Source organism: Saccoglossus kowalevskii, chromosome 6 (assembly GCF_978046115.1).
Source record: "Saccoglossus kowalevskii chromosome 6, keSacKowa6.1, whole genome shotgun sequence".
NCBI classification, from domain to species: domain Eukaryota; kingdom Metazoa; phylum Hemichordata; class Enteropneusta; family Harrimaniidae; genus Saccoglossus; species Saccoglossus kowalevskii.
Window position 1 is genome coordinate 10074558 of NC_140646.1, and position 25787 is coordinate 10100344.

The 25787-nt window shown below is 39.5% G+C and overlaps 2 protein-coding genes across 2 annotated transcripts in view; one reads left to right on the forward strand and one right to left on the reverse strand.

Moving 5' to 3' along the window:
- LOC100366671 (centromere protein L-like) overlaps positions 1-24227 on the reverse strand; it is a 46765-nt gene extending 22538 nt beyond the window's left edge. Inside the window, exons 1-7 of the mRNA XM_085500736.1 lie at positions 24141-24227; positions 20085-20204; positions 16798-16860; positions 15504-15616; positions 15156-15243; positions 10512-10714; positions 9832-9919 (exon numbers count right to left, since the gene is read on the reverse strand). Of these exons, the coding sequence (XP_085356862.1) occupies positions 9832-9919; positions 10512-10714; positions 15156-15243; positions 15504-15616; positions 16798-16860; positions 20085-20187 (658 nt within the window). The 5' untranslated portion in view covers positions 20188-20204; positions 24141-24227. The remainder of the gene's footprint in view (positions 1-9831; positions 9920-10511; positions 10715-15155; positions 15244-15503; positions 15617-16797; positions 16861-20084; positions 20205-24140) is intronic.
- Positions 24228-24453: 226 nt separating this feature from the next.
- Positions 24454-25787, forward strand: part of LOC100366520 (RNA polymerase II subunit A C-terminal domain phosphatase-like) — a 37971-nt gene continuing 36637 nt past the window's right edge. Inside the window, exon 1 of the mRNA XM_006819721.3 lies at positions 24454-24719. Coding sequence (XP_006819784.1) covers positions 24487-24719 — 233 coding nt within the window. The 5' untranslated portion in view covers positions 24454-24486. The remainder of the gene's footprint in view (positions 24720-25787) is intronic.

Consider the following 25787-nt stretch of genomic DNA (forward strand, 5'->3'; position numbering starts at 1 on the left):
AAATCAATTCCACCTCGATATAACATGGTCAAAGCGGAGTTCACGATCAGTTTACGCTACTCAAGAAAAAAAAACAATATGTTTATTGCGTGATTTGGTAAAATACATTTGAACTGATATCATTGCAAATCATGTTAAAACTCTTCTTTCAAAACCTATTTTACCCTTTAAAAATAGCTAATCACCTCTTTCGAAAACCATCATGCAGTTTTCAACTGACATCACTTTACTTTCGCAATGTAATTTTTATGATCACTACCATTCGGAAAACATTGGATTCTACCGGCATTACCATGCAGCATTCTGATTGGTTAATGGCATTTTTGACCCATTGGGTCAAAGGACACATTAACTGCGACCGAACTCATTAATATTCATTGCTAATTAACATTCATATAACTCATCAATATTCATGACCGACTCCCGTTGGGCTCGCGAGATCTCTGCTCTGATGCGCTAGTAAGCTTGAATAATTAACTGCTGTCAATCAATGTCACGTGACGCTGGGCTGCTGAAACAGGTTGGAGTATAATCTCGAAAATACATTTACACAGTTCCTACTGCTATTGCTATCATTATCAGCCATAAATACACCTAGTCCTGTTTTAATGATATGAATACTGTGTTTAGTATTGTTTACTGTTACTTGGTGATAAAGAGCATATTCTGGAAATAGCGCAGCATATGGCGGTAAATGGAACAAGAATGAGACTCGGATCAGACGATCTTCAGAGTTTTCAATGTTGGACCAATAATGTTACATGTAACTCAGTACGAATTAATTTACTGGCTTCATTGCGGCCTTTTTTATAGTTGTTTAAGAAAACTGTGTGCCCACACGCCAGCTCATAGCTAAATCGTGACAATTTTTGTTTTCTCTAAAATTAATTTTGTTAACGTGACTACTAAATCTAGCCTTTTACACTTCTTTTTTAACTACAATTGATCATGTATATTCAAATTTCTTTGATTATTTTGTTCACTGTGGGACTATATATGCAGATATTACAGATCATCTTCCAATTTTTGCCTTCATTGAAAAAGGTGATAAAATGTTTCACAGAACTAAAGAACACTACATACACGACTTTTCTAGTTATAATATTAATGATTTTGATCATCAACTCAACACAAATTGGGAAATGTTCATAACACGACTGATGTAGATACAACTTATGATAATTTCACTGAAGTTTTCAACAAAGTTTGTGATAAAATTGCCCCCTTAGTGAAACAGAAACTCAAATCAACAAAACCCAAAAAACCTTGGTTAACTCAAGGAATTATGAAGTCAATCAACCATAAGCATAAACTATATTATAAATTAGTGAAAAGTAATTATGATTCAACACGTCATTGTGTCTATAACAGATACATGTATAAGAATATTTTAACTTCTCTTCTTCGAAAAGCCAAAAAGTTGCATTTCTCTAAGCAAATCAATGCCAACAAAAACAATTCTAATAAACTGTGGAAAATAATTAATGAAGTAACTGGAAGAGTTGCTGCTTGTAGTGGTAAATTACCCCAAATTCTTGAAATTAATAATCCTAACAATCAATCTGAATATCTGCATAATCCTCCAAAAATAAGTGATTGTTTTAACAAATTCTTCGCCAATATTGGAGAAGAACTTGCTAAGAAAATCACAAAATCTAAAGACCCTGCCAGGTATTTAACTTCTAGTAATATTACATCATTTTTTTTTCTCACTATGTTGCAGAATATGATATGGAAACTGAATTACAATTCCTCACAAATCGTGCAGTCATGATTACATTTCGCCTCATTTGTCAAAAGATGCTACCCAGATTATAAAGAAACCCCTATGCCATCTTACATTTACAACTGGAGTCTTTTCCAACCAATTAAAAATAGCCAAAATTACTGCCATATTTAAAAAAGTTTCCCCTTATTTACCTGGAAATTATAGACAGATTTCGATATTACCCATATTAAGTAAAATTATTGAAAAAGCTGAAAAAGCGTTCGACACAATTGATCACAAAATTCTTCTTTTAAAACTAAATTCATATGGCATACGTGAGTTACCTTTAAACTGGTTGAATAACTACCTATCAAATCGAAAACATTATGTCCAGGCCGATGGTTATAAATCCACAATGCAGGCAATTAAATATGGTGTTCCCCAGGTTTCTATACTACGGCCTCTATTGTTTCTTATTTACATTAATGATCTTCCTTCTTCGTCACCTTTCTTTCAATGTAAACTTTTTGTCGATGATTCTAATCTATCCCACTCTTACACAAATTCTTTAAATGTTCCAGAAATAAACAACAACCTAACTTTGGTGAGTGACTGGTGTCAAGCTAATAAACTATCAGTAAATAATACTAAAACTAACTACACAATTTTCGCAACTTCTAGGAAACAGCTAAGCATTTAACAAACAAGCAGCCTATCGACTGAGATAGCTCCGCTGTTAGAAATGCACATTTCAATTAAAGAACTGAAGACATCATCAGAAAATGAACAATATGTATAGTATCAAAGCAATCGGACTTACAGTTTTTAACAAGAAGTCGAAAATATCACTTTCTACCAAAAATGACCAAAATAATCACCAAAATTAGAGAATTGAAGATATTATAACGAAATGAACAAATCTGAGAAAGGTCTACATGTAGTATCTGTATATGTAATATCAAAGCAATTGAACTTTTGATTTTTAACAAGAAGTCTAAAATATCACTTTTTATCAAATATGACAAAAATATTTACCAAAATTATAGAATCCAAGATATCATCACGAAATGAACAAATCTGAGAAAGGTCTACATGTAGTATCTAAATATGTAATATCAAAGCAATTGAACTATTGGTTTTTAACAAGAAGTCGAAAATATCACTTTTTACCAAAAATTACAAGAATATTCACAAAAATTAGAGAATTGAAGACATCATCACAAAATGAACAAATCTGAGAGAGGTTCACATGTAGTACCTATATGTGTAATATCAAAGCAATCGGACTTGTGGTTTTTAACAAGAAGTCGAAAATATCACTTTTTACCAAAAATGACAAAAATATTCACCAAAATTAGAGAATTGAAGATATCATCTCGAAATAAACAAATCTGAGAGAGGTCCACATGTAGTACCTATATATGTAGTATCAAAGCAATTGGACTTGCGGTTTTTAACAAGAAGTCGAAAATATCACTTTTTACCAAAAATGATAAAAATATTCACCAAAATTAGAGAATTAAAGATATCATTACAAAATGAACAATTCTGAGAGAGGTCCACATGTAGTACCAATATATGTAATATCAAAGTAATTGCACTTGCGTTTTTTAACAAGAAGTCGAAAATATAACTTTTTACCAAAAATGACAAAAATATTCACCAAAATTAGAGAATTAAAGATATCATTACAAAATGAACAAATCTGAGAGAGGTCTACATGTAGTACCTATATATGTAATATCAAAGCAATTGCACTTGCGTTTTTTAACAAGAAGTCGAAAATATCACTTTTTACCAAAAATGACAAAAATATTCACCAAAATTAGAGAATTGAAGATATCAACATGAAATGAACAAACCTAAGAGAGGTCTACCCAAGGTACATATACACCAAGTATCAAAGCATTCAGGCTTGTAATTTTCAAGAAGAAGTCGAAAAAGTAAAACATTGACAAGGACGACGACGGACAATCACTCATATGATAAGCTCCGCTCGACAAAGTCAACAGCGGAGCTAAATATCAAGATGACTGACACTAATCTACAGAGAGTTGATACAACCACATACCTCAGACTATTGATTGATAAAAATCTCACCTGGAAAGAGTGGGGTGGTTGGGGGGGGGACCCAGAGTCTATGGTGGGTATGAACTATGTGAATAGGCGAGTTTGGAGAACCCTCTGCTTAAATTCACTACGTTCAATTACCCACCATAGACTCCGGTCAGTCAAAATGACCAGTTTGAACTTTAGGCAGAGTCAGAGGCAACCAGAAAAAATGATGAAAGTCTTTTTTCAGTCCGGGATGATAAAACAATCACTCAACACCTTAGTTAAGACCCTAAGAAGGTGGTGTCTTACCTTGCCTGTGCTGTTCCTGGAGCAAGAAGCCCAGAATGCTGCTACGATGACAGGGTTCGGTGTGCCCGAGAAAGCTAGACCCAAACCCAATTCGAGGGGTAGTATGCTTCCAAGTAAAGACCAAAACAGTTCTGCATGAGAGCATAGGTCGAAAAGCAGGACCTGGGAGCTTCCAGAGAGTGCTGATGGTAAAGAAATCTGTCCGCAAAAATGCTGACTTATCGTCAATGCGCAGGGAACCTTGTGGTCGTTCGGGCTGGGTCAGCAATCTAAGTCTAACCCGCTACAACCTGAAGAGACCCGGCCTCTGCGGTGTTCTCCCCAGGCCTCTGAAGCGACACGGTACCGTGACGCTTGGACACTTGGCCATGATGCTTGCCCTTTGTCCGTGACGCTTGGTCACTGGCCCGTGATGCTTATTGCTTTGTTTACAAGTGTCAGTCTCGTCTTGCACGAATTTAAAACAATAACATGTATTGATCGAAAGGTAATCCCGCTTTTGTTAGCCATACAAAGACAGTGATAAAAACGGAAGTCTGCAATAAGTTGCGAAGTCTTTCAAGGATGCAGAGCCGGGGTGCAGAGCCTCCAAATCCAAACAAAAATACTAGAGTAGCAATAATTTGCCCATTGCACGCAACGGCAACAATGTGACAAAACAAGTCACGGCGTACGTCGGGAAGATCAACCCCGATTTGCTGCACTCCGATTTTTTATCACTCAATCGCCGGTGACATTAATTACCCCAAAATTAAAAAAAAACAAGTGAAATTAAGTCGCATTGGAAAGAAAAGTGTGAATAATTCAACAGCAGACGAGACGGGTTAAGAAAAAACGAACCCTGACCTCTGGAAATACCCCATTCATAGGATGCCTTAGTAGCGAAGAGCGCCGCCCTAAGGCGACATAATGCACGTTGCAACCTTGTGACCGATGCATGCTGGGTTACAGGGGGGCTCTGATCGAGGTAACAAAGATGGCGGCGCAGAGTGCATGTTTTTCCGCGATGTTTAAAAACAACATCTCGTTGGCGATTTTGATGTATTGCCTATGATAATAGTCAATGAACCGTTTTAATAAACAATTTGTGTATTTTACACCAAAAAGTCAGATACCGATGATCGCAATAGCAGCAGTGAATACCTGTCCAACGCAATGCCGACAGCTGACAATGTTACGGTGATCGTAGCGTTACTCACAAGGTATATAGCAATGAAAAATCTATTAGTGCCGAACTGCCATTGTAGAATTTTTTTCTAATTATTGATTTATTTCAACATATTTCGATATCTTGCCGACTTTATAAATTTAACCAAAAGATGTTTTCCCCCGACGTTATATGAACTGACAGTGACATGGGCACTAAAACTTGTACACAATGATGAACCAGTTACATCCATGGATAACATTATATTCACTGACTAGCTATAACACAAGTTTTTCAATTTGTTTTCCTTTTTATGCTGTTCTATTTCAAACTTTATTTGACTTGATACAAAAACATAAAATACAATGCAGTAAAATGATATAAAATTTATCAAATATAAAAATATCTTGTCTTAATTGTATTAATTAATTGTATTAGTAGATTGACCAAATTGGTTGGGAAAAACTGATTACTAGTATTATGCAAATATAATTATGCAAATTAGATGTATTGTTATGCAAATTGACCGTGATGCTTGACATGAAGTCTGGGGAGAACACTGCTCTGATTATGGAAAGCAGTAAACAGTCTCCTAATAATAGGACAATCGGCTAGACTTGACCCCAAAGTGTTCTCTATGGCGGAGGACAAGGCTGACCTGTAGCCAACGATCACTGCGTAGGACAAACCTACTTCGTCAAACAGGAGGACAAAGAAGTCTGCTACCTGGCCGATAGAGGGATGGCATGGATCAATCTCCCTTCCACTACACCAACTGGTGTATGCTCGCCACTTTGAGATGTAGGCATCCCTGTTCGCCCTGGCCAGGATGTTGGCAGCCCGCTTAGATAGAACTTTCGTCTGTGCGAGTCTACTGAGAGGCTCCATGCGTGTAAGTGGTACACTGCTGGGCTCGTTGGTAGTGCGCCGTCGGGCTGGTTCAGCAAGTTTGGTAGGTCCGGAAGCACTACTAGCATTTCCAGCAGAAGCGGAAACCAGGCCTTGGTTGGACAATTGGGTGCCACCAGAGTCAATATGCAAGTGGGCTCCCGTCAAAGTTTCTCCAGTACCCGATGAATTAGCGGGAAGGGAGGAAAGGCGTACGCATCCATGTTTGTCTATGGGATCGATAAGGTGTTCATGGCCCAGGCCCCTGGTGTCAGCAGGAGTGCTACGTACGTCGGGAGCTTGGCGTTCTGGGGTGCGACAAACAGGTCTATCTTTGGACCGTCCCACAGCCGAAACAGCCTGGAGGCTACCCACTGGGGTATCTGCCATTTCGAGTTCTGGAGACGGAGCCACCTTGAAAGGGCATCTGCCAGGTTGTTCTTCACCCCTGGAAGGTGATGTGCGGTTAGCTCCACATTGTATTCCAGGCACCAAAGGAGAATTTGCTCTGCTAGGACTGACAGCAATGGCGAACACGTTCCCCCCTCCTTGTTGATGGAGGAGACCACCACTGTGTTGTCTGTGCGGAGCAGGACTCTGTGGTCTTGAACTTCAGGTAGAAAGTGTAGTAATGCTAGGTGCACTGCTTTCAGCTCAAGCCAGTTGATATGGCGGTCTCGAACCCAATGCGGGAGCCATATTCCTTGGGCTTGTTTGTCCAATAGATGCGCTCCCCTCCGTTGGAGGGAGGCGTCTGTTACCAGAGGCATAGTTGTGACGAGTGGGTCAAAGGACCCCCTGTCTGAGGTTGGCCAGTGAGGACCACCAGGGCAGGGCTTCCTTCACTTGGTCCGAGATCGCCTGTCTAGTTCTCGTAGGTGAGCTCGGTGTTCAAATAACAAGCGTTGGACCGATTGGCTGCGTAACGCAGCCCGGGGAACTACCCTTCAAACCGAGGTCATCATTCTGATAAACCGCATTAGTTCTCGGAGGGACACAGAGGGAACGCTGACTAGGCGTTCTGCTAGGTTGCTCAGCGCTAAGCAACGCGCTTGAAATAGCTATCCCAAGTCTACCTCTGTGTCAAACTCCATGCCCAAGAACACCAACTGTTGCGTTGGGTCGGGATGGGACTTGTCGATTTACTAAAGAGCCCAACTGGTGAAGTAAATCCTGCGTTAGCCTGACTGTGTTTGGCTAATAACCCCTTGTATGGGTTGTGTAGTAACCAGTTGCCTAGGTACAGATTGAGGTGTACCGACATTTGGTGAAGCAGCAGCACTACCTGTTTCATCCCTCTGGTGAACATGTAGGGCGCGGGGCCTAACCCGAATGGAAGCACCTGAAATTTGAATACTTGGCCAAACTGGGTGCATCGGTATGTGCAGGTAGGCCCCACTCAAGTCAAGTGGGGCTCGCTAGTCGAAACGGTGGATGGAGAGAAGAACTCTGAATGGCGTCTCCATGCAGAACCGATCGAGGAGCACGTACTGATGTAGTCTGCCTAGGTCCAAAACTGTAGATTTGGTACTACGAACACATTTGGGTAGAAGCCTGGACTTAATGCCGACTGATCTACCCTTTGCATGCAGCCCTTTTCCATCAAACTGCTACTTCCTGTATGATTGCTTCTGCCTTGCGGGAGTCCCCTGGCAGTTCCCAATAAGGGAGACACTGACGGGGGAGATGGAAATTTCAGCAGTATCCTGTAACAGTATGTCACCACCTGCAAAGTCCAGGGATTGGTCACCCGCTGCCTTCAAACCGGACTACACCGGCGCAATCTGTGTACAACAGGGATATGTGGCCATGGGTTCGGCAGTTGCGAGTGCTCTCTTCTCTCATGAGGTGAGTTTTCCCCAAGGCCTGCGGTAGTCACTAAGTTGTGACCTGGTCACTCACCGAACACATGTCTGTCGCCCTGGTCGTAGAGGTAAGCATCAAAATGCTTCCCCCGGGGTGGACGACCGCCCGAGGAGGGTGAGGAGTCATCACCTAGACCCTTCCTCCCTGGGGGCACGCCACTACCCTTCCCTGGCAGGGCCAACTGGCTAGCGGATTCGATTTGAACCCTCTGGTTCATTGCACTCTGAAGCTACGAGACTGCACCCGCCATTCCCTGAACAAAGAGGGTGGAAGATGTCCAGTCTGAGTTTGCCAGCGAAAACACACGCATCTAAAACAGTGTCTCGTTGCACAGTAGTGGCCCCGGCCAAGAGAGCCAGGTGACACTAGGGGATGTCTCATGTAGATGTGTGGTGGCCCACAAGTAAATGTGTCGCCTGGGTCTAGGAGGCTGGTGCGTTCTGCCTCCGAGGTCTCAGAGTCCTCTCAGGGTGTGATGGATCATCTCGGATTGATCTGGCGAGAATGCCCATGGAACGCGACCGTCCCCCTTTACCCGGTTTTCCAAACAGAAATTCGTGGTACCGGGAGTCTGGGGAAAGAGCCTTGGGATCCGGTTGGGGGTGTTTTGGTCTCATCCCACACTTTAGGGTCTGATCCCGAAACCACACCGACCGGGTAGCGTTTGGTCCAGCGGAAAGTGTTGCATAAGTTTTTACCCCATCTGGGGGCCTTAAGCGTTACCTTCTCCGCGGCTGACCAACGTCCGCACATCAACACCGTTTGTGCACCTTGTGCCCCACTCCGCCAGGCAGGGAGAGACGTGCAGATGGGGTTGCTTTGGATCCCGACGTCCGTGATCCCATAAGCGTTGAAGCAACCTTAAGTGGTCGTCTTAGGATCAAGGGTAGGGGTAATTACATTGCGAGCGATGCTTTCATGTTGCTTCTTGCTTGCCCACCGAGGGGCTGTGAAAATACAAGCAATGCAGTCAGTCTCAGCGATTTTGATGGCTCTGAATATAACCACTGCACAGTCGTCTCGAAAAACGAGGAGACAAAAAAAGCAACAGCGAGCTTCTGATGCTGTCATTACATCTATCCATTTCTAAATACATAGATCAAGCATAAAATGAAGATGACATGCATGAGCGAATTACAGTTGGAAAAGGTGACGCAACAAAATCAACGAGTGATTAAGCTACGACGATCAGGTTTTATTTCTTTGTTGTGAAAAATGCTACACAAAAAGGGAAAAACGACACAAGGGTAAAAATTACAAGGAAAACTTATCCTACCAGCTACAATGTTGGATGCCGCGGCAATAACCCAAGCTAGAAACCCGGACAGGAAAAAGCAAGCGATCCAGGCAGAGCCGCTAAACTTCATCCCCGCTCGATGCGGAGAAAAAGAAGAGTGATTCGCCAGTCGTAATGGCGCCGCCATATGGCCTCGGTCACTAGATTCGTGACGTATGAGAAAAGAATCTTAGGGTCATGGGGCTTTCCCTGACCTAGATTCTATCTCTCCGTCATTGGCAGAATCACTGATTAATGCCTACAGTTCAAAATAGTCATTTTGACTGACCAGAGTCTATGGTGGGTAATTGAACGTAGTGAATTGGCCTTTAAACAAATCATTGACAATATGTCACAGTTTCCCTCTCTCTTCATGTATTAAACATATGATGAATGGATATGTAAGCATTGATGTGCTTCATTTTGTACAAGTGCATGTTCCATTTCTACACTGAAATATAAACTCAAAACAGAATCCAATATATCTGCATATTGAGTATCAAAGCAATTGGACGGTTATTAAAAAAAAAAAATCAAAGATGAGTTTGGCTCACAGAATGAAATAACGAATACAATACATACCTGGGATAAATCCCGTCCACATGGCTATCATCCAGGCAAGTTCCATTGGAGGGAAATGCATTGCGATAATATTGGAATCAAATTGTGCCTGAGGTGGATAAATGGTATGATAATTCAATCAGATAAAACTGAATCTACTGGTACACACTAGTGTGTTTACCGGTAGTCATAGTACAGATGGTGGGTACATACTACAGACAAAACTGAATCTACTGGTACACACTAGTGTGTTCAGTCACGGTACAGATGGTGGGTACATACTACAGACAAAACTGAATCTACTGGTACACACTAGTGTGTTCAGTCACGGTACAGATGGTGGGTACATACTACAGACAAAACTGAATCTACTGGTACACACTAGTGTGTTCAGTCACAGTACAGATGGTAGGTACATAGTATGGAGAAAACTGAATCTACATGAAATAACAGGTTGTTGTTGAATAACTGATGTTTAAAACAAACAAAAATCGTAATTCACTGTTGGAAAACAATATAACATTGAAAAGAAGCACTCATATAATGGTTCTGAGATGTATTGTATAGTACGTGAGCTAAACCATATCAAAAATATGGATTACATACACACACACTCTTAAAGGCTACTATTATGTACTTCGGGATTAAATGATGTCCCAGGAATCATGCATGACTTGAACATTGACACAAGAATGACATACCTGTAAGAAATTTATCACATGTCTAGTGACAGCAACATTGCCTTTGACTAAAAACACTGGTAAATTAGTGAATTGTTTGTTTTTAATAACACATTCTTCAGCTATTTCCACAGAACACAGCACACCGATCAGTACAACTTTACCATCTTCGTTGCCATTTTGCTTTTTAGTTTTGACAGTGATTTCAACAGCCTCCACATCACCTAGTAAAGTTTCATGTAATAATGAGTATTTAGAAAAGCTAAATCAGCTCTGCACATGATGCATGCAAGTACATGTAAAAACAAAATTTTACCATTACCATGTAAAATAACTGTTGAATTTATCTTGTTGAAAACGAGTCAGAATGATTGCAGGATTTAGTTCAAGAGAGAAACATGTTTATACCGATAGAAAACTGTAAGTTTGTGAGCAATTATCATCTTTTTTAGAGGTAAGGTGTCAATCTATAAGGTGTGATCAAGCTGCGATTCTTTCTGGTCAAAGTGGCACCTCTCAGCAAATGTTCATGCTGTAAAAGGTCTTGAGTCTTCCAAGAACTTTGAATCCAAACTGAGAAGAGCCACACACATATGACTATACACTGGCTGTACAGTTAATAGGTGCTGCCAACACAGGAAGCAAATCTCACAAATATTCCAATACACACACATGACAAATGTGTTTGGCATCAAATTGCTGCAGATGGCAATATTCACATAGTTCATACCCACCATAGACTCCAGTCAGTCAAAATGACTATTTTGAACTGTAGGCATTAATCAGAGATTCTGCCGGTGACGGAGAGATAGAATCTAGGTCAGGGGAAGCCCCATGACCCCCAAGATTCTTTTACCCCTAACGTCACGAACCCACGTGACTGAGGCCACATGGCAGCGCCATAGGCAGCCGTCAATCACTCCGGTTCCTTTCTCTCCGCCTCGACGACTTAGACCAACGCGACGGAATAAGTGGGGTGGAATAGGCGGGTTCGGAGGACCCTCGCCTAAATTCACTACGTTCAATTAGCCACCATAGACTCTGGTCAGACAAAATGACTATTTTGAACTGTAGGCAGAGTCAGACGCCGATAGGTGGCGGGTTTTTCTGAGCAAACAGAAAAACAAGCCATGCATGGCACAGTCCTCGTTAGTTATCAAATTTAAGATATATACTTTTGTTTATAGTAATATAGCTGGAATATAACCATGTCAGGAATATGATTTTTTAACATTAAAATGATTGACATTTGTATCTACTCGTCAAACAAGTACTTGTCCATATTGAGAGAAATTGCTCTGGAACAGCATTCAAAATCAGCCATTTTGAATACATGTATATATAACATGATGTATAACGAATATATTAAATTTGAGTATAATCAGTCAAAGCATTTAAGAGATATGGCTCTAGAAGCCCAATCATTAAAACAAAATGGCCACCAGTCAGCCATTTTGAATCCAATCTGAAAAATAAAATGACGAGCATCAGGAACCCTAATGGTAATGTAATGTATGTACCAAGTTTGAACGAAATCCACCCATAAATGCTTGATATTTTATGATTTTTTAGCACAAAAATGACCACCATTCGGCCATTTTGAATAGGATAGTCAAACCAATATATCTGTTTATCTATGACATGATATATAATGAATATTTAAAATTTGAAAATATTATCAGTTAAAACAAGTTGGAGATATGGGTCTAAAAGCCCATTCATTAAAACAAAATGGCCGCCAGACAGCCATTTTGAACACAATCTGAAAAATAAATGATGTGCATCAGGAACCTGTAATGTCTAATATATGTACCAAGTTTGAACGAAATCCATCCATAAATGCCAGAAATGCTTGATATTTGATGATTGTTTAGCACAAAAAAGGCCACCATCTGGTCATTTTGAATCAGATCGTAAAACAAAATGATGTGCATCAAGGTCCTATAATGTCTAATGTATATACCAAGTTTGAACAAAATCCATCTGTAAACAGCCGAGAAATGCTTGATTTTGATGATTTTTAGCACAAAAATGGTCGCTAGTCTGCTTAGGTCCAGAACTGGACGCCAGCCGCCTGTAGAAATTGGTACTACGAATACATTTGAGTAGAAGCCGGACTTAGTGCCAGCTGAACTATTCTGTGTATGGCGCCCTTTCTTAGCAAACTGTCTACTTCCTGTCTGATTGCTTCCGCTTTGCGGGGATCCCCTGGCAGTGCCCCCAACGGGAGGGACACTGACAGGGGCGATGGAGATGTCAGTGGTATTCTGTAACCGCATGTGACCACCTGGAGCGTCCAGGGATCGGTTACCTGCTGCCTCCAATCTGAAATGTACCGGTGCAATCTACATGCGACAGAGATCTGTGGCCATGGGTTCGGCGGTTGTAAGAGGGGGGGGTTCTCCTCTACCGTGAGGTGAGCCTCCCCGGAGATCACTGGGGTTACTAAGCTGTAGCCTGATCTCTTGCCAAACACAGGCCCATCCCCCCCGTCGCAGAGGTAAGCGTCAAACATGCTTACCCCGCTGCCGGGGTTGACCACCCGAGGAGGAGCCACCACCTGGTCCTCTCTTTCCCGGGGGGCGCCGCTACCCTTCCCTCCCGCCGATGGGTACGAGTGCTTGCCTCCTGGCTGACTCTGTTTAGCGGAGCTAGTCCTAGGGCATTGTGCTTTTTGTGCTTGGGGCTCCCTTCGCTTACCCTTGGCAGCGGCCAACTGGCTAGCGGATTCGACTTGGACCATTTGGTTTGTTACACCCCGAAGCTCTGCGACTGCACTCGCTATCTCCCCATCAAAGAGGGTGGGCGTCTAAAACCGCGTCCCGCTGCACAGTAGTAGCCCCGGCCAAGAGAGCCACATGACACTGGAGGATATCGCACATAGCCGTGCGGTTCCCTACCATTAACTGTGTAGCCTGGTCTAGGAGGTGAGTGCGTTCTGCGTCTGAGGTCTCAGAGTCCTGGGTGCGCACAAGAATGCACTCCAGTGTGGCGCCCACAAATTCTAAAAAATTGATGGGTCTCAACTCTGCCCTCAGGGCATGTTGGATAGTCTCAGAATGGGTCGATGAGAATGACCATGGAACGCGGCTGTCCCCCTTCACCCGGTTAGCAAAACAGAAGTTTGTGGTACCGGGGTCTGGGGAAGGAGCCTTGGGGTTCGTCCAGTCGGGGTCTTCTGGTTTCGTCCCACGAAATGGGGTCCAAATCTGAGATTGCCCCAATGGGGTAGCGTTTAGTCCAGCGAAAGGAGTTATGTAAAAGATTACCCCAGCCCGGGGCTTTTGGCGTTACCTCCTCCGCGGCTGACCAACAACCGCCCCTCAACACCGTCTGCGCACCGACCCCCACGCTCAGAAATCAAGGCTGGGAAAGGGGGGTTCCCCCGGAAGAGACGTGTTTGGGATGCGAACGGTGCTTTCTGTGTTTCTTCCTACTTGCCCGCTGAGAGGACGCAGTGGAGACAGCTCGTTCCGCCTTCAGGTGGTCTACTCTGCCTGCCAGGGACACAATTTGCCCCGACAGTCCTTCGACCAATGCCCTCATTTCAGCGGCAAAACTGGTGCCGTGCGAGGATGGGTCCACAACCGGACCAAGCGCGGGCCCCATAGGAGGAAAGACTTCAAGGGGCACAGCCTCGCTGTTGCCAGGAAAGTTGGGTAACCCACTGCCTGAAAAAACAGACTGTGCAGATGCCCTCCGATCAGCGGGGGGAAACCAAAATATACCCCCACTATCGGGCCCTTTGCTTGGTATCCCGGTATGAGAACTGGTAGCCGAGTGCGAGGACTTATCACTCATGCCAATGCACAACTCACTCATACTCATGCCGGTACTACTTGCCGCGCACCCTTTTCGCAAGAGAGCAATGCGGTCAGTCTCGGCTATTTTGACATACTGCTGGAAAGAATCCCAGGCTTCAGAACCCTAGTGATTACAAATATTCTCTGGGCAGACACCCGAACCCCAAAAGCACATGATAAAACGGTAGCATTTTGTATGCGGGTTCCATTCCTGCAAGTTCTGTGTACACTGATTGCAGATCCGCCTCATAAACTGATGAGATAATACCGGCGGTGAGCCCCTGGCGTTGCCAGTGCATCTATCCATTTCTAAACACATTATAAATAAAAGACGACATGCATGAGGGAAACGAATTACAGTTGTACAAGGTGCCGCCATGAAACCAACATGTGGTTACATAGTGGTGTCGGGTTTTAATTTCTTTGTTGTGGAAAAGCATAACACACAAAGGAGAAAACGACACAAGGGTAAAAAGACAAGAAAAACTGATCCTACCAGCTAGAATGTCGGATTCCGCATCTGCGGCGACGACTCACGCTAGAAACCAGGACAGGAAAAAGCAACAGAGCCAGGTAGAGTCGCTCAGAATCATTCCCCGATGAGGCGGAGAAAAAAGAAGAGTGATTGACTGCTGCCTATGGCGCTGCCATGTGGCCTCAGTCACGTGGGTTCGTGATGTAAGGGGTAAAAGAATCTTGGGGTCATGGGGCTTCCCAAGACCTAGATTCTATCTCTCCGTCACCGACAGAATCGCTGATTAATGCCTACAGTTCAAAATAATAATTTTTACTGACTGGAGTCTATGGTGGGTGACTGACCGGAGTCTATGGTGGGTAATTAAACGTAGTGAATATAACTTACTTTCACTGAGTGCAACGCCGTTCATGATTTCAAATGTTCCATGTTCACCTAACTCCCCCTCCACATCAACTATGTTCTTGCTACTTTCCTGAAAAAGACAAACTCTTGTTAAATGTCAAGTATAAAGACAATATAGAAGGATTCTTTTGTACATGGGGGTATTTAAAACATGTTCTATACATGTGCATTGTAAGCGACCTACAACTGTGGCACTTCAATAAACTGAACATGAACTGATATACTGAAAATATCAGGTCAAGTCTGCCAATAACAATACTTCATACATAAAATGACATCATAAAGTCTGTTATTATGAGTCTACTATTGTATAAACACAATTTTACTTACAGCCTCTAAATGAGCAGATAAATGTCGTGAATATCTTTTCAGTCCTTCTGATTTGTAAGAGAAGTTAAAAAAAGGAGTTGCTTTATAAACTTTCCATGTCTTGTCAACAAGCTCTGAAAAAAAAGAAAAATTACATTACAAATCTAAAATTATCAAATATAGAAACAGTAGCTTTAACCTAGGATAATGTTTCCAGAACTAATTAAAAACAAGCAGCCTATCGGCTGAGATAGCTCCGCTGTTAGCAATGCACATTGCAATTAAAGAACAGAAGATATCATTAGAAAATGAACAATATGTATAGTATCAAAGCAACAGGACTTGCTGTTTTCAACAAGAATTCAAAAATATCACTTTTCACCATAAATAATCATCAAAATTAGATAATTGAAGATATCACCACGAAGATTCCACATGTAGTACCTATATATGTAATATAAAAGCAAACAGACTTGCAGTTTTCAAAGAGAAGTCGAAAATATCACTTTTTACCAAAAATTACAAAAATATTCACCAAAATTAGAGAATTAAAGATATCATCACAAAATGAACAAATCTGAGAGAGATCCACATGTAGTACCCATATATGTAATATCAAAGCAATTGGACTTACGGTGTTTAAGAAGAAGTCGAAAATATCACTTTTTACCAAAAATGACAAAAATACCGTAAAATCTGTATTAGAAGCCGCATCCCTAATAGAAGTCGCATCCATTCTATTTGAATAATTGAGAACCAAAAATTCATCATTTCTCATATGTGTAGATGCTCTAATAGAAGCCGCATCCCCTCTGTTGCATTGTACCATTTTAATAGAAGCCGCGGCTTCTAATACAGATTTTACAGTATTCACCAAAATTAGAGAATTGAAGATATCATCATGAAATGAACAAATCTGAGAGAGGTCTACCCAAGGTACCTATACACCAAGTATCAAAGCATTCAGCCTTGTAATTTTCAAGAAGAAGTTGAAAAAGTAAAACATTGACACGGACGACTGCGACGGACAATCACTCATATGATAAGCTCCGCTCGACAAAGTCGACAGCGGAGCTAAAAATGCGCAACTTGCATAATTGTGAATATTCTATTGAATATTTTTTACAATAGTCCAAAAACCATTACATGAATTAAGTCAAATGTGCAACTTTCAAACAGCAATAAAGAAAATGGAAAATCAGGCACTACACCAATCTAAACTAAAACCCCTACACATAAGTGTAAGCAAGATACAGATTCATTGAGTTTTATGCGATAGTAGCACTAAAAAAATAAATGTCATACACAATCTGACCTTTGATTCTTGAAACTTGTAACCTTTCATTACGTAGTCTTGGAAACCTTCGATGAGTTTTACCTGTAATTACATTATCAACAATCGATTATCCAATTATGGATTTGGTTTATTTTGTACACTTGTATTCGTGTACACAAGTTTTTTCCATAGAGATATGTATTACAATATTTTTCCATTGCTCAACATAAATATTAATAAATCATGAAATTTTATTAGAATTAGACAAACTTATTTATCACAGGAAACTGCGTTTTCATTTTATATTTTTCACTTTTCTCAACATCAAAAAATAATTTGCAAAATTAAATTCTCAGTGAACTTACTACCGGTAATCTAACAAATGTTTATATGAAAGATATCAAATTGATGACTACAGTTAAATGTTTACAATTACTCATAACTCATGCAGTTTTCAAATGAACAGTATTGATACACCAACAGAGAAACAAGCAGCCTCACAGCCTCAAATAAGGGACACGTGAGCTTTGATTCTAACCGGATACATTGCACTGGGTCGGGGAGATCGTTTGCTAAACTTCCATGTATCTTTTGTCCAATGGGTACCTGTACTTCGAACATTCGCAAGTTTTCCTAGGTAGTGCGAGACAGCTTTGTCTTTTGACCTATTAGTTTTGTGCTGACCTCTTTTCCGCGTCTTGATGTTTTGTTTTGCTTGTCATAATACTCACTGATTGATGACTTTGTTTAGATTTTGAGTTACAACTCGGCCACGACCTTTGCTTTTACCGTGAAACATGAGGAAGTTTACGTCAATTGACGGACATTGCATTTTTTAAAAACTAATGAAGCACACTGTCTATCATCCCCATTTTTTTTGCTGATTTCTATTCTGAAAAATTCGACCGTCCGAAAATGCACCTTAATTTTGACTCTAAAAACACGTCACATTTCTAACACCAATTATTTAAAACTGGTCGAAATTTTGGAGTTTTTACGGTACTTTAGATATCAGTGTGAAAGCTTAAAATTGGTTAATTATGCAAATTAGGTAATTAATATGTACAGATTTTAACCCACAATTATTCAGGTCTGTCTATTGTCCTACAGCATCCATGTACATTCATTGATATGTGATGTATAGTACCTGAGATATCAGTGTGAAAGTTGGTTAATTATGCAAATTAGGTGATTAATATGCACAAATATTTACCGGAAACTAATTGGGTCTGCATAATTCTAGATTCATTGAAATGTGATGATTAGTACTTTAGATATCAGTAGAAAAGCTGAAAATTAATTATGCAAATTAGGTAATTAATATGTACAGATTTTAACCCACAATTATTCAGGTCTGTCTATTGTCCTACAGCATCCATGTACATTCATTGATATGTGATGTATAGTACCTGAGATATCAGTGTGAAAGTTGGTTAATTATGCAAATTAGGTGATTAATATGCACAAATATTTATCGGAAACTAATTGGGTCTGCATAATTCTAGATTCATTGAAATGTGATTAGTACTTTAGATATCAGTAGAAAAGCTGAAAATTAATTATGCAAATTAGGTAATTAATATGCACAATTATTTACCCTAAAACTAATCAGGTCTTTGCATAGTCCTAAAGGATCTATGTACCAAGTTTCATTGAAATGTGATGATTAGTACTTGAGATACCCGTGGAAAAGCTGAAAATTAACTAATTATGCAAATTAGGTGATTAATATGCACAAATATTTATCGAAAACAATCAATCTCTGCATAGTCCTTGAGTATGTAAGTACCAAGTTTCATTGAAATGTAATGCTAACTACTTATATCAAATGCTGAAAATTAATTAATTATGCAAATTAGGTAATTAATATGTACTGATATTACCATAAAAACTATCAGGTCTGTGCAGTGTCGTATGACATCTATGTACCAAGTTTCATTGAAATGTGATGATTAGTACTTGAGATATCAGTGGAAAAACCGAAAATTGACTAATCATTATGCAAATTAGGTAATTAGTATCCACGGATTATTACCAAAAACTAATCAAAACCTAGCATTAGTTCAGAGCATCTATGTACCAAGTTTCATCAAAATCCAATGAGAGGTTGTTTAGATATCAGTGGAACAGTCATGGAACCACTAAAAAATAGCTAAATATCATGCAAATTAGGTAATTAATATGCACGGATTTTTACCAAAAATTAATCAAATCTGCGCATATGTTCAGAGCATCTATGTACCAAGTTTCATCAAAATCCAATGAGTGGTTCTTTAGATATCAGTGGAACAGTCATAGAACAGCTAAAAATTAGCTAATTATTATGCAAATTAGGTAATTAACGAGCATGGATTTTTACCAAAACCTTATCAAATCTGCGCATTGGCCCAGAGCATCTATGCACCAAGTTTCATCAAAAACCGATGTATGGTTCTTGAGATAGCAGTGGAACAGTCGGACACACATACACACACACATACACACACACATGCACACATACAGACACACTAACTGCAAAGACTCCCATTTTGTGCTTCGCACATGGGAGTCAAAAAGCATAGGGACAAATCTGAAAGAAGTCCACACGTAGTATGATATCATCATGAAATGAACAAATCTGAGAGAGGTCTACCCAAGGTACATATACACCAAGTATCAAAGCATTCAGGCTTGTATTTTTCAAGAAGAAGTCGAAAAAGTAAAACATTGACACGGACGACGCAAGACAATCACTCATATGATAAGCTCCGCTCGACAAAGTCAACAGCGTAGCTAATAAGTCAAAAACTGATCTGTATTTCAGACATTACTCTAGTATCTAAAATTTCCTCAGTATGGTACTATAGCAACCTACACATCATCTGAAAGCTTAGATACATGTATAGGCATACAATATATGAAAATACTTTACCACTGTTTGTCTGAGGGCAACCTGCACTGTTGTGTGTTTTTTACTGTTCCGACTATTGAAAAAAACTGATTTTACTTTCAGTCTAGTGAACGACATTTGAATTGCTGTGTGCTAGACAATCTTTTTTTTCTTTTCTTATCTGACTATGTTTTCTAGCTATGACCAAATAACTACAAACAAACTACTGGATTCAAAGATTATAAAGTTTGCATTGATTATGAGATCTTAAACATGCATAAATACAAGTAATAATTTATACATATATGATACTTCACTGCAATTGTTTAAATTGATTGCTGATTTGATGTGAATCCTTACAAAATTATGTCAATACAACAAAATTTTAAAAATAAGTATGTAGCGATTTTGTTTTTATGAATTCATGTTCAGTGACATTATTTTTAATTGCGCTTACAAGTTAATCTTCTGGATGTTGGCGTCTTTGTGTATGGCATATGACGTCTTGATGGCCATGGGGTAGTGCCCGGAGTCCTAAATGGTGTGACTGCAGATGCCATGATGCTGTAGGTACAGACTGTATGTATAAAAATGAGAGATAAAAATATGTCAGTATTGAAAAACATCACTACAGCAAATACAGATTGGTAGCTAGCCTGAGGAAAGAGTTGGGTTTGCAAGACCATGGAGGTAAAAAGAGAAGGGGAGAGGACACTATTTAAGCCTGTTTTAAGCTGTTTACATAGCTTTGTTTTAGGCAGAATTAATCTTATTAAAATAAGCCTTTTATGCCATGATTGAGACCGCATATTTACTTAATTATGCTAATATTGCTGAACAGGAAAATATTTTGCGCCCATAAAAACGAATATGCAGATGAAATAACAAACAATACATGTACGCATTTTCTTTCAAGTGACATCAGAGGTCATTCAGCGACCTTTGGCACCGGCAACAACACAGTCCTGGATACATTCCAAGCGAAGTCATGGTTGATTACTTGTCTTGTCTGTGGGAAAGATCTTGATATTCAAAGCCGTAAATCGTTTATTTTTTAAACACAAGTTGTTGCCCATTCGTGACCAATTTTATTAATTTTAACATTTATGTGATAAGAAGTTTCGCATGTTAGTGACGTTACAGTTGAGTTCAACATGGATTTCTATTTTAATCATAGTTTTTTTGATGACCAGCAATGTTTTAGAGGAAATTTATCAGTTATACAGTACCATGCTTTTTAGCTCCACGCATGTACCATGTAGTGTACTTCACAATTGAGTATTTCATTTCACAGTGATTATATATTTTATGATAGCTACTTTTACTTTGTTTTTTAAAAGTAAATTGATAACATGAAAATAAAAATTCCTATTCCATATAGCAATTTTTTGCACCATTAACATCAAAATGATAATTACAGCCTGCAGTTTTCATGAATAAATTTCTAGCTCCATGGCAAGACTGTTATCACAAACTAACTAGAAATTATTTGATTGGTGATAAATGAAAACAACGACATATTTCACATTCGTCGAAATTCACTTACCGGTACGCCTCATTGTCTTTGTGCAGACTTATGTACATGTTGAAATCGTAACGAAATGCAAGTTTATTATATACCCTATATATAAAATATGTTTTTGAAATGCAGTCCTTCACCCCCCTGGCTATTTTAGCCAATTTTTCGTCCCTGGAGCGATTCACGTCCCAAATTTTGGTTCTTCGGGCGTCTCTAATAACTACCCTATCTAACCGCTGGACTGAATTAGCTAAATTATGAAAAATTCATAGAAGATTGGGCGAAAATCGGTCGTTTTTAGCTGCAACGTTTTTTTGCTCGGAAACGCAAGGGCGATAAGACTTGATTTTCGGAAACACAGGTCGCTCTTAGCGGACGGTTTCCATTGTTTCGAGTCTGTTGTGTGTCTAGAAACATAACAACTTTGTTTTCTGGTGAATATAGAACATGCCCTGTTCCAATAAAAGATGTTTATATGCAAATCGAACAATATTAATAGTTCCTTAGTGTAACGTCTCCCATATAAATAGTCCTCTACTCCCCAGAATTTGACAATGGTACTAGCCCAGAATTGACTTTCTGTTCAGCGCGTCTTTGATTGTAGCAATGTTTACGCCACTGTACGAAAATACGCACACTCGCGAATTAGACAACATTCACTTGAGCGTTTTAGGATAGTGGGAATAGAAGGAAATAGATGGAAATGCCAGTTACGTCACTCATGAAGATTGATGATTCGATTGCTGGCCGGGATAGATGTATTTAGCGATCATTTCTATGCAATATGTCTACACCTGCGATTTTCAATTTCAATGTGTAAAATCATATCGCTGCTGTGGACGGCGACAGATTGTTTTGGTTCTGCAGCTCTCTTGGCATGGGCAACTGATTTTTAGGTTTCTATTTTTTTTAATGTTCTGACGTTTACTTGGTCGTATTTTGTATATACCACTCAGACACTGACAACAAGTAAGTAAACGGGCCGGGACATAGTCAACATGGGACTCTGAAGGCCTCGGAGAAAGCGTCATCTTACAACATTAATGAATGAAATTTACATTACAATCTCATGCTATTGTCTATGATATACTAGTACTGCAAAATGGAAATAACATACCTATTTAACCGTTGTTGATTTTGTACAAAATTCCAAGAACACAAAACAAACAACTGACAACAATCGACAAAACAAAAACACTACACAGTCACTGTAGCCACACCGGTAAGAAAAAGATACTGTGGAACTCATTGCAAATGTAAATACAAAATAAATGTCAGTGAATACAATATTTATTAATTTGCAGCCTCCATGAACTGAACTTTAAATCTCATCAGGAATTCTACATGAAGTTACACAGATAGAAAAAAAAATGCAATATTAAAACATGAAAAATTATTGCTTTTTTGTCAAGGCCATATCCTAATTTCTCTTATTTTGGGGTATTTTTTGTGAGTGTACATGTATGCATTAAAATTTAATCATAACTTCAAATGTAATCATAGTACAAATGTAAAGTAAACAAAATTAACGAGTGATTTTGGATTTGTTGGAAATGCTGTGACATGGTCTAATTGGTGGTTGGAATTGCCAAGCCAGTAGGCTGGTTGGCGATCATGTTTTCGGCTGTTGCCATGGTAGAACATGAACGTGAAGCTAACGTCTGTTTATAACTAAAACCAGGCCCTGTATACGAAGTTCGCAAAAAAACGTTCAGTCTTCAGAAGTCACTTATTCTGTTGTTAAATTTATTATTTCCAACTGTTTTTTGATAATATTTTCAAGATCGAAGGCAGCATTTACAGTTCATTTATAGTTCAAAGTTGTGTTGGGATTACGTTGATACAGTAGCCAACATAAAAAAAAACATGATCGTATTACGAGTAACACTGCTATTACAAGACTGGTGGAAGGTAATAATTTTGGGGCGAAAGTATTAAAAAATCAGTTGTTGGCTGTTGCCATGGCAGTGGTGAGCGAGAATTTGTTTTCAATTAGTGACGGTACGACCTGCCTGTCAAGTATGAACAAAATCAGCCAAGCCAAAAAAAACACAGAGCAGTTAAAAGCCGCTGGTGAAAAGTTACCTCAACTTTGAGGTCAAGTTTCTCGGTAATGAAAATAGACATAAAACAACCAGTAAATGTATGCCCACACTCAGGCTTAGTAATCCTAGAATTGTAGGATAAGATACATTTGGCGCAAAGGTATTAAAAAAAATCAGTTTTTTTGCTGTTGCCATGGAAACGGTGGGCCAGAATTTGTTTACAAATTTTACAACCTATTAACTAGAGTGAAGGTGTAACTTGCCTGCCAAGTTTGAACCAAATCGACCCAGCCAAAAAAATCACAGAAGAGTAATGAAAAAAGATATCAGTAATGAAAAAAGATATTAAAAATTCAAATAGTAACTTTGTGTCCACACTCAATTTTTTTTCTTTCAGATTTTACCTAATAACTAGAGTGATTGTGTGACCTACCTGCCTGCCAAGTTTGAGGGAAATAGGCCAAGCCAAACAATCACAGAAGAATTAATACGTGAACACACTGGAAATCACACACACAGACACACAAAATTGATTTTAAGGGCAATCCTAGCGGAGCAGATCGCCAATAGTGAACAAAAATGTTCGTAAATATTACTGACCGCAAAAGACGCTCATCGCGAAGTGGCTTGTTATGCGAGTTAAATATAAAATATTGCGCTGTACAAAAGCAGATGCAGTGTTATGTATGGGTGGGGGTGTTTTTTTCCCAGATGGTTGAGAGATCAATGGCTAAATGCTCAGCCGATGTATGAAGACTTTGCCACACTTGGATCATACTTGTGTAAGGCGATCAGTATTTTCATGGTTCCAGTTGGTAACATTAATAATGATAAATCAGCTAGTGGAACCACCGGAAACTACAGTGTCTCTTTGGTGGAACAAGCAGATAAATATGCAAGACATGTAATTAAATGAATAAACACTAGTGACTAGTGATTCTTACCCTACCCTATCCTACAGTACATGTGTAACAGTTGCGGTTTTCCTTCACAAGCGTGATACTTCGGTAAATTCGACAGCCCACCTAGTATTTTGTTTTTCAATTTTGAAAAAGGGCGCCCTCCAGCCCCATCATGCATTTCAATGTTAACCTCGTTCGCTACACATAAGAATTAGTACGAATATCTTGTCAATAAACATGTTAAAACTGATCACTTTATTTTATCCCCTGATGTAAAAACACTTAACTCTCGTTAAACTGGCTGTATCATTGACAATTAGCAGTTTGGACTCGTAGTTTTACTAAAATTGATATAAAATCGCGGACATGAAACGCCGTTAACGAGTTTTCAAGATGGCGTCTCTCTTGAAAACTGTGTGTTTACCAGGCACAATTTCGTGCCGTATCACGAAATGGAAGGTCAAATCTGGTTCAAAGGTAAATCAGGGGACTGTTCTTGCTGTCTACGAACAAGAGAAAGCAGAAAATGGTAACACAAATGCATCAGAGAAGTTAAAATTGAAATCAACGGAGGTGGGGACCGTTTACGATTTGTTGGCGAAAGAAGGTCAAGTCGTGCCCCCAGGGTGAGTTTTTCTGCCTGTACTTCCCCTTTTCCCGCCATTTTGTTTGATTTTAAAATGCCCACACGCCCATTATACTTTCAAGAAAAATATTTTCCAAAAAGTGAGTTTGTTATTTTTATGCAAGTAGGTCGTGACCTTTGACCCATAATATATGATAATTTATTTAAGGATGTAGTAGACATAACAAGTATGTTATAGTTAGGCTTGATATTTTCATATAAGAATTGTCCTGAACAATAGTAAACCATATACTTTATGAAACCTTTTATCTCACACTTTCTGAAATTCTGGGTAATTTTGGATAGAATTTAATGGTTATCACGTGATTACTAAGTAAACAAACAAAAATGTTATTTTAAAAAAACGAGTACTGCATGAAACTGTAACTAGTTAGATGAGTAACAAACATCGTAATGTTAACCACAGTGTGTCCCATCCAATCGGGTGACAAGATTTTTGCCCAGTGAGATGAGTTTATTTCATGAGACCAGCTTGAAATGTTGGACCGCGGTCACTGAATTACACTCAATTTACTTTTAGTTTATAACAAGATTTCTCGCCAACGATTATTGTTAGGATAAAACGCTCTCACCCGCATGTTTGACACTTTCGGTAGAACAGCCCATGCAAAATTCAAGCCAATGCGATACCCAGGGAACGCAGCGTACTCGATAATGTAGTTCACTAATTAGTTCGTTTTCATTTGGCAGAAACGGCAAATAACCTTTCCACTGAACAAACTGGCCAATATTTTCAGTTTGGGACGTCGTTTGAGAAAAAATGTTATACTCGGGCAAAGGGTATACTTCTATTTTATAGATTGTGTGGTTCAAGTTACAAAGTGATCAAGCGTATCGTCGATATTCAACGTAAAACAGGCTCCAAAGCACTGGCGAGACTCGTTCATCGAAATAGCGTTGTACAGTTACAAAAGATAAATTACGTAATCCTATGCGCATACAAAGGTTGTTTATTGACTGGACATAAGTGAGAGATTATGGTTACTTCCTTAGTAACCGGGAACCGCACGACTGGGGTTATTGTGGCAGCTACTGCAATTTTTAATGT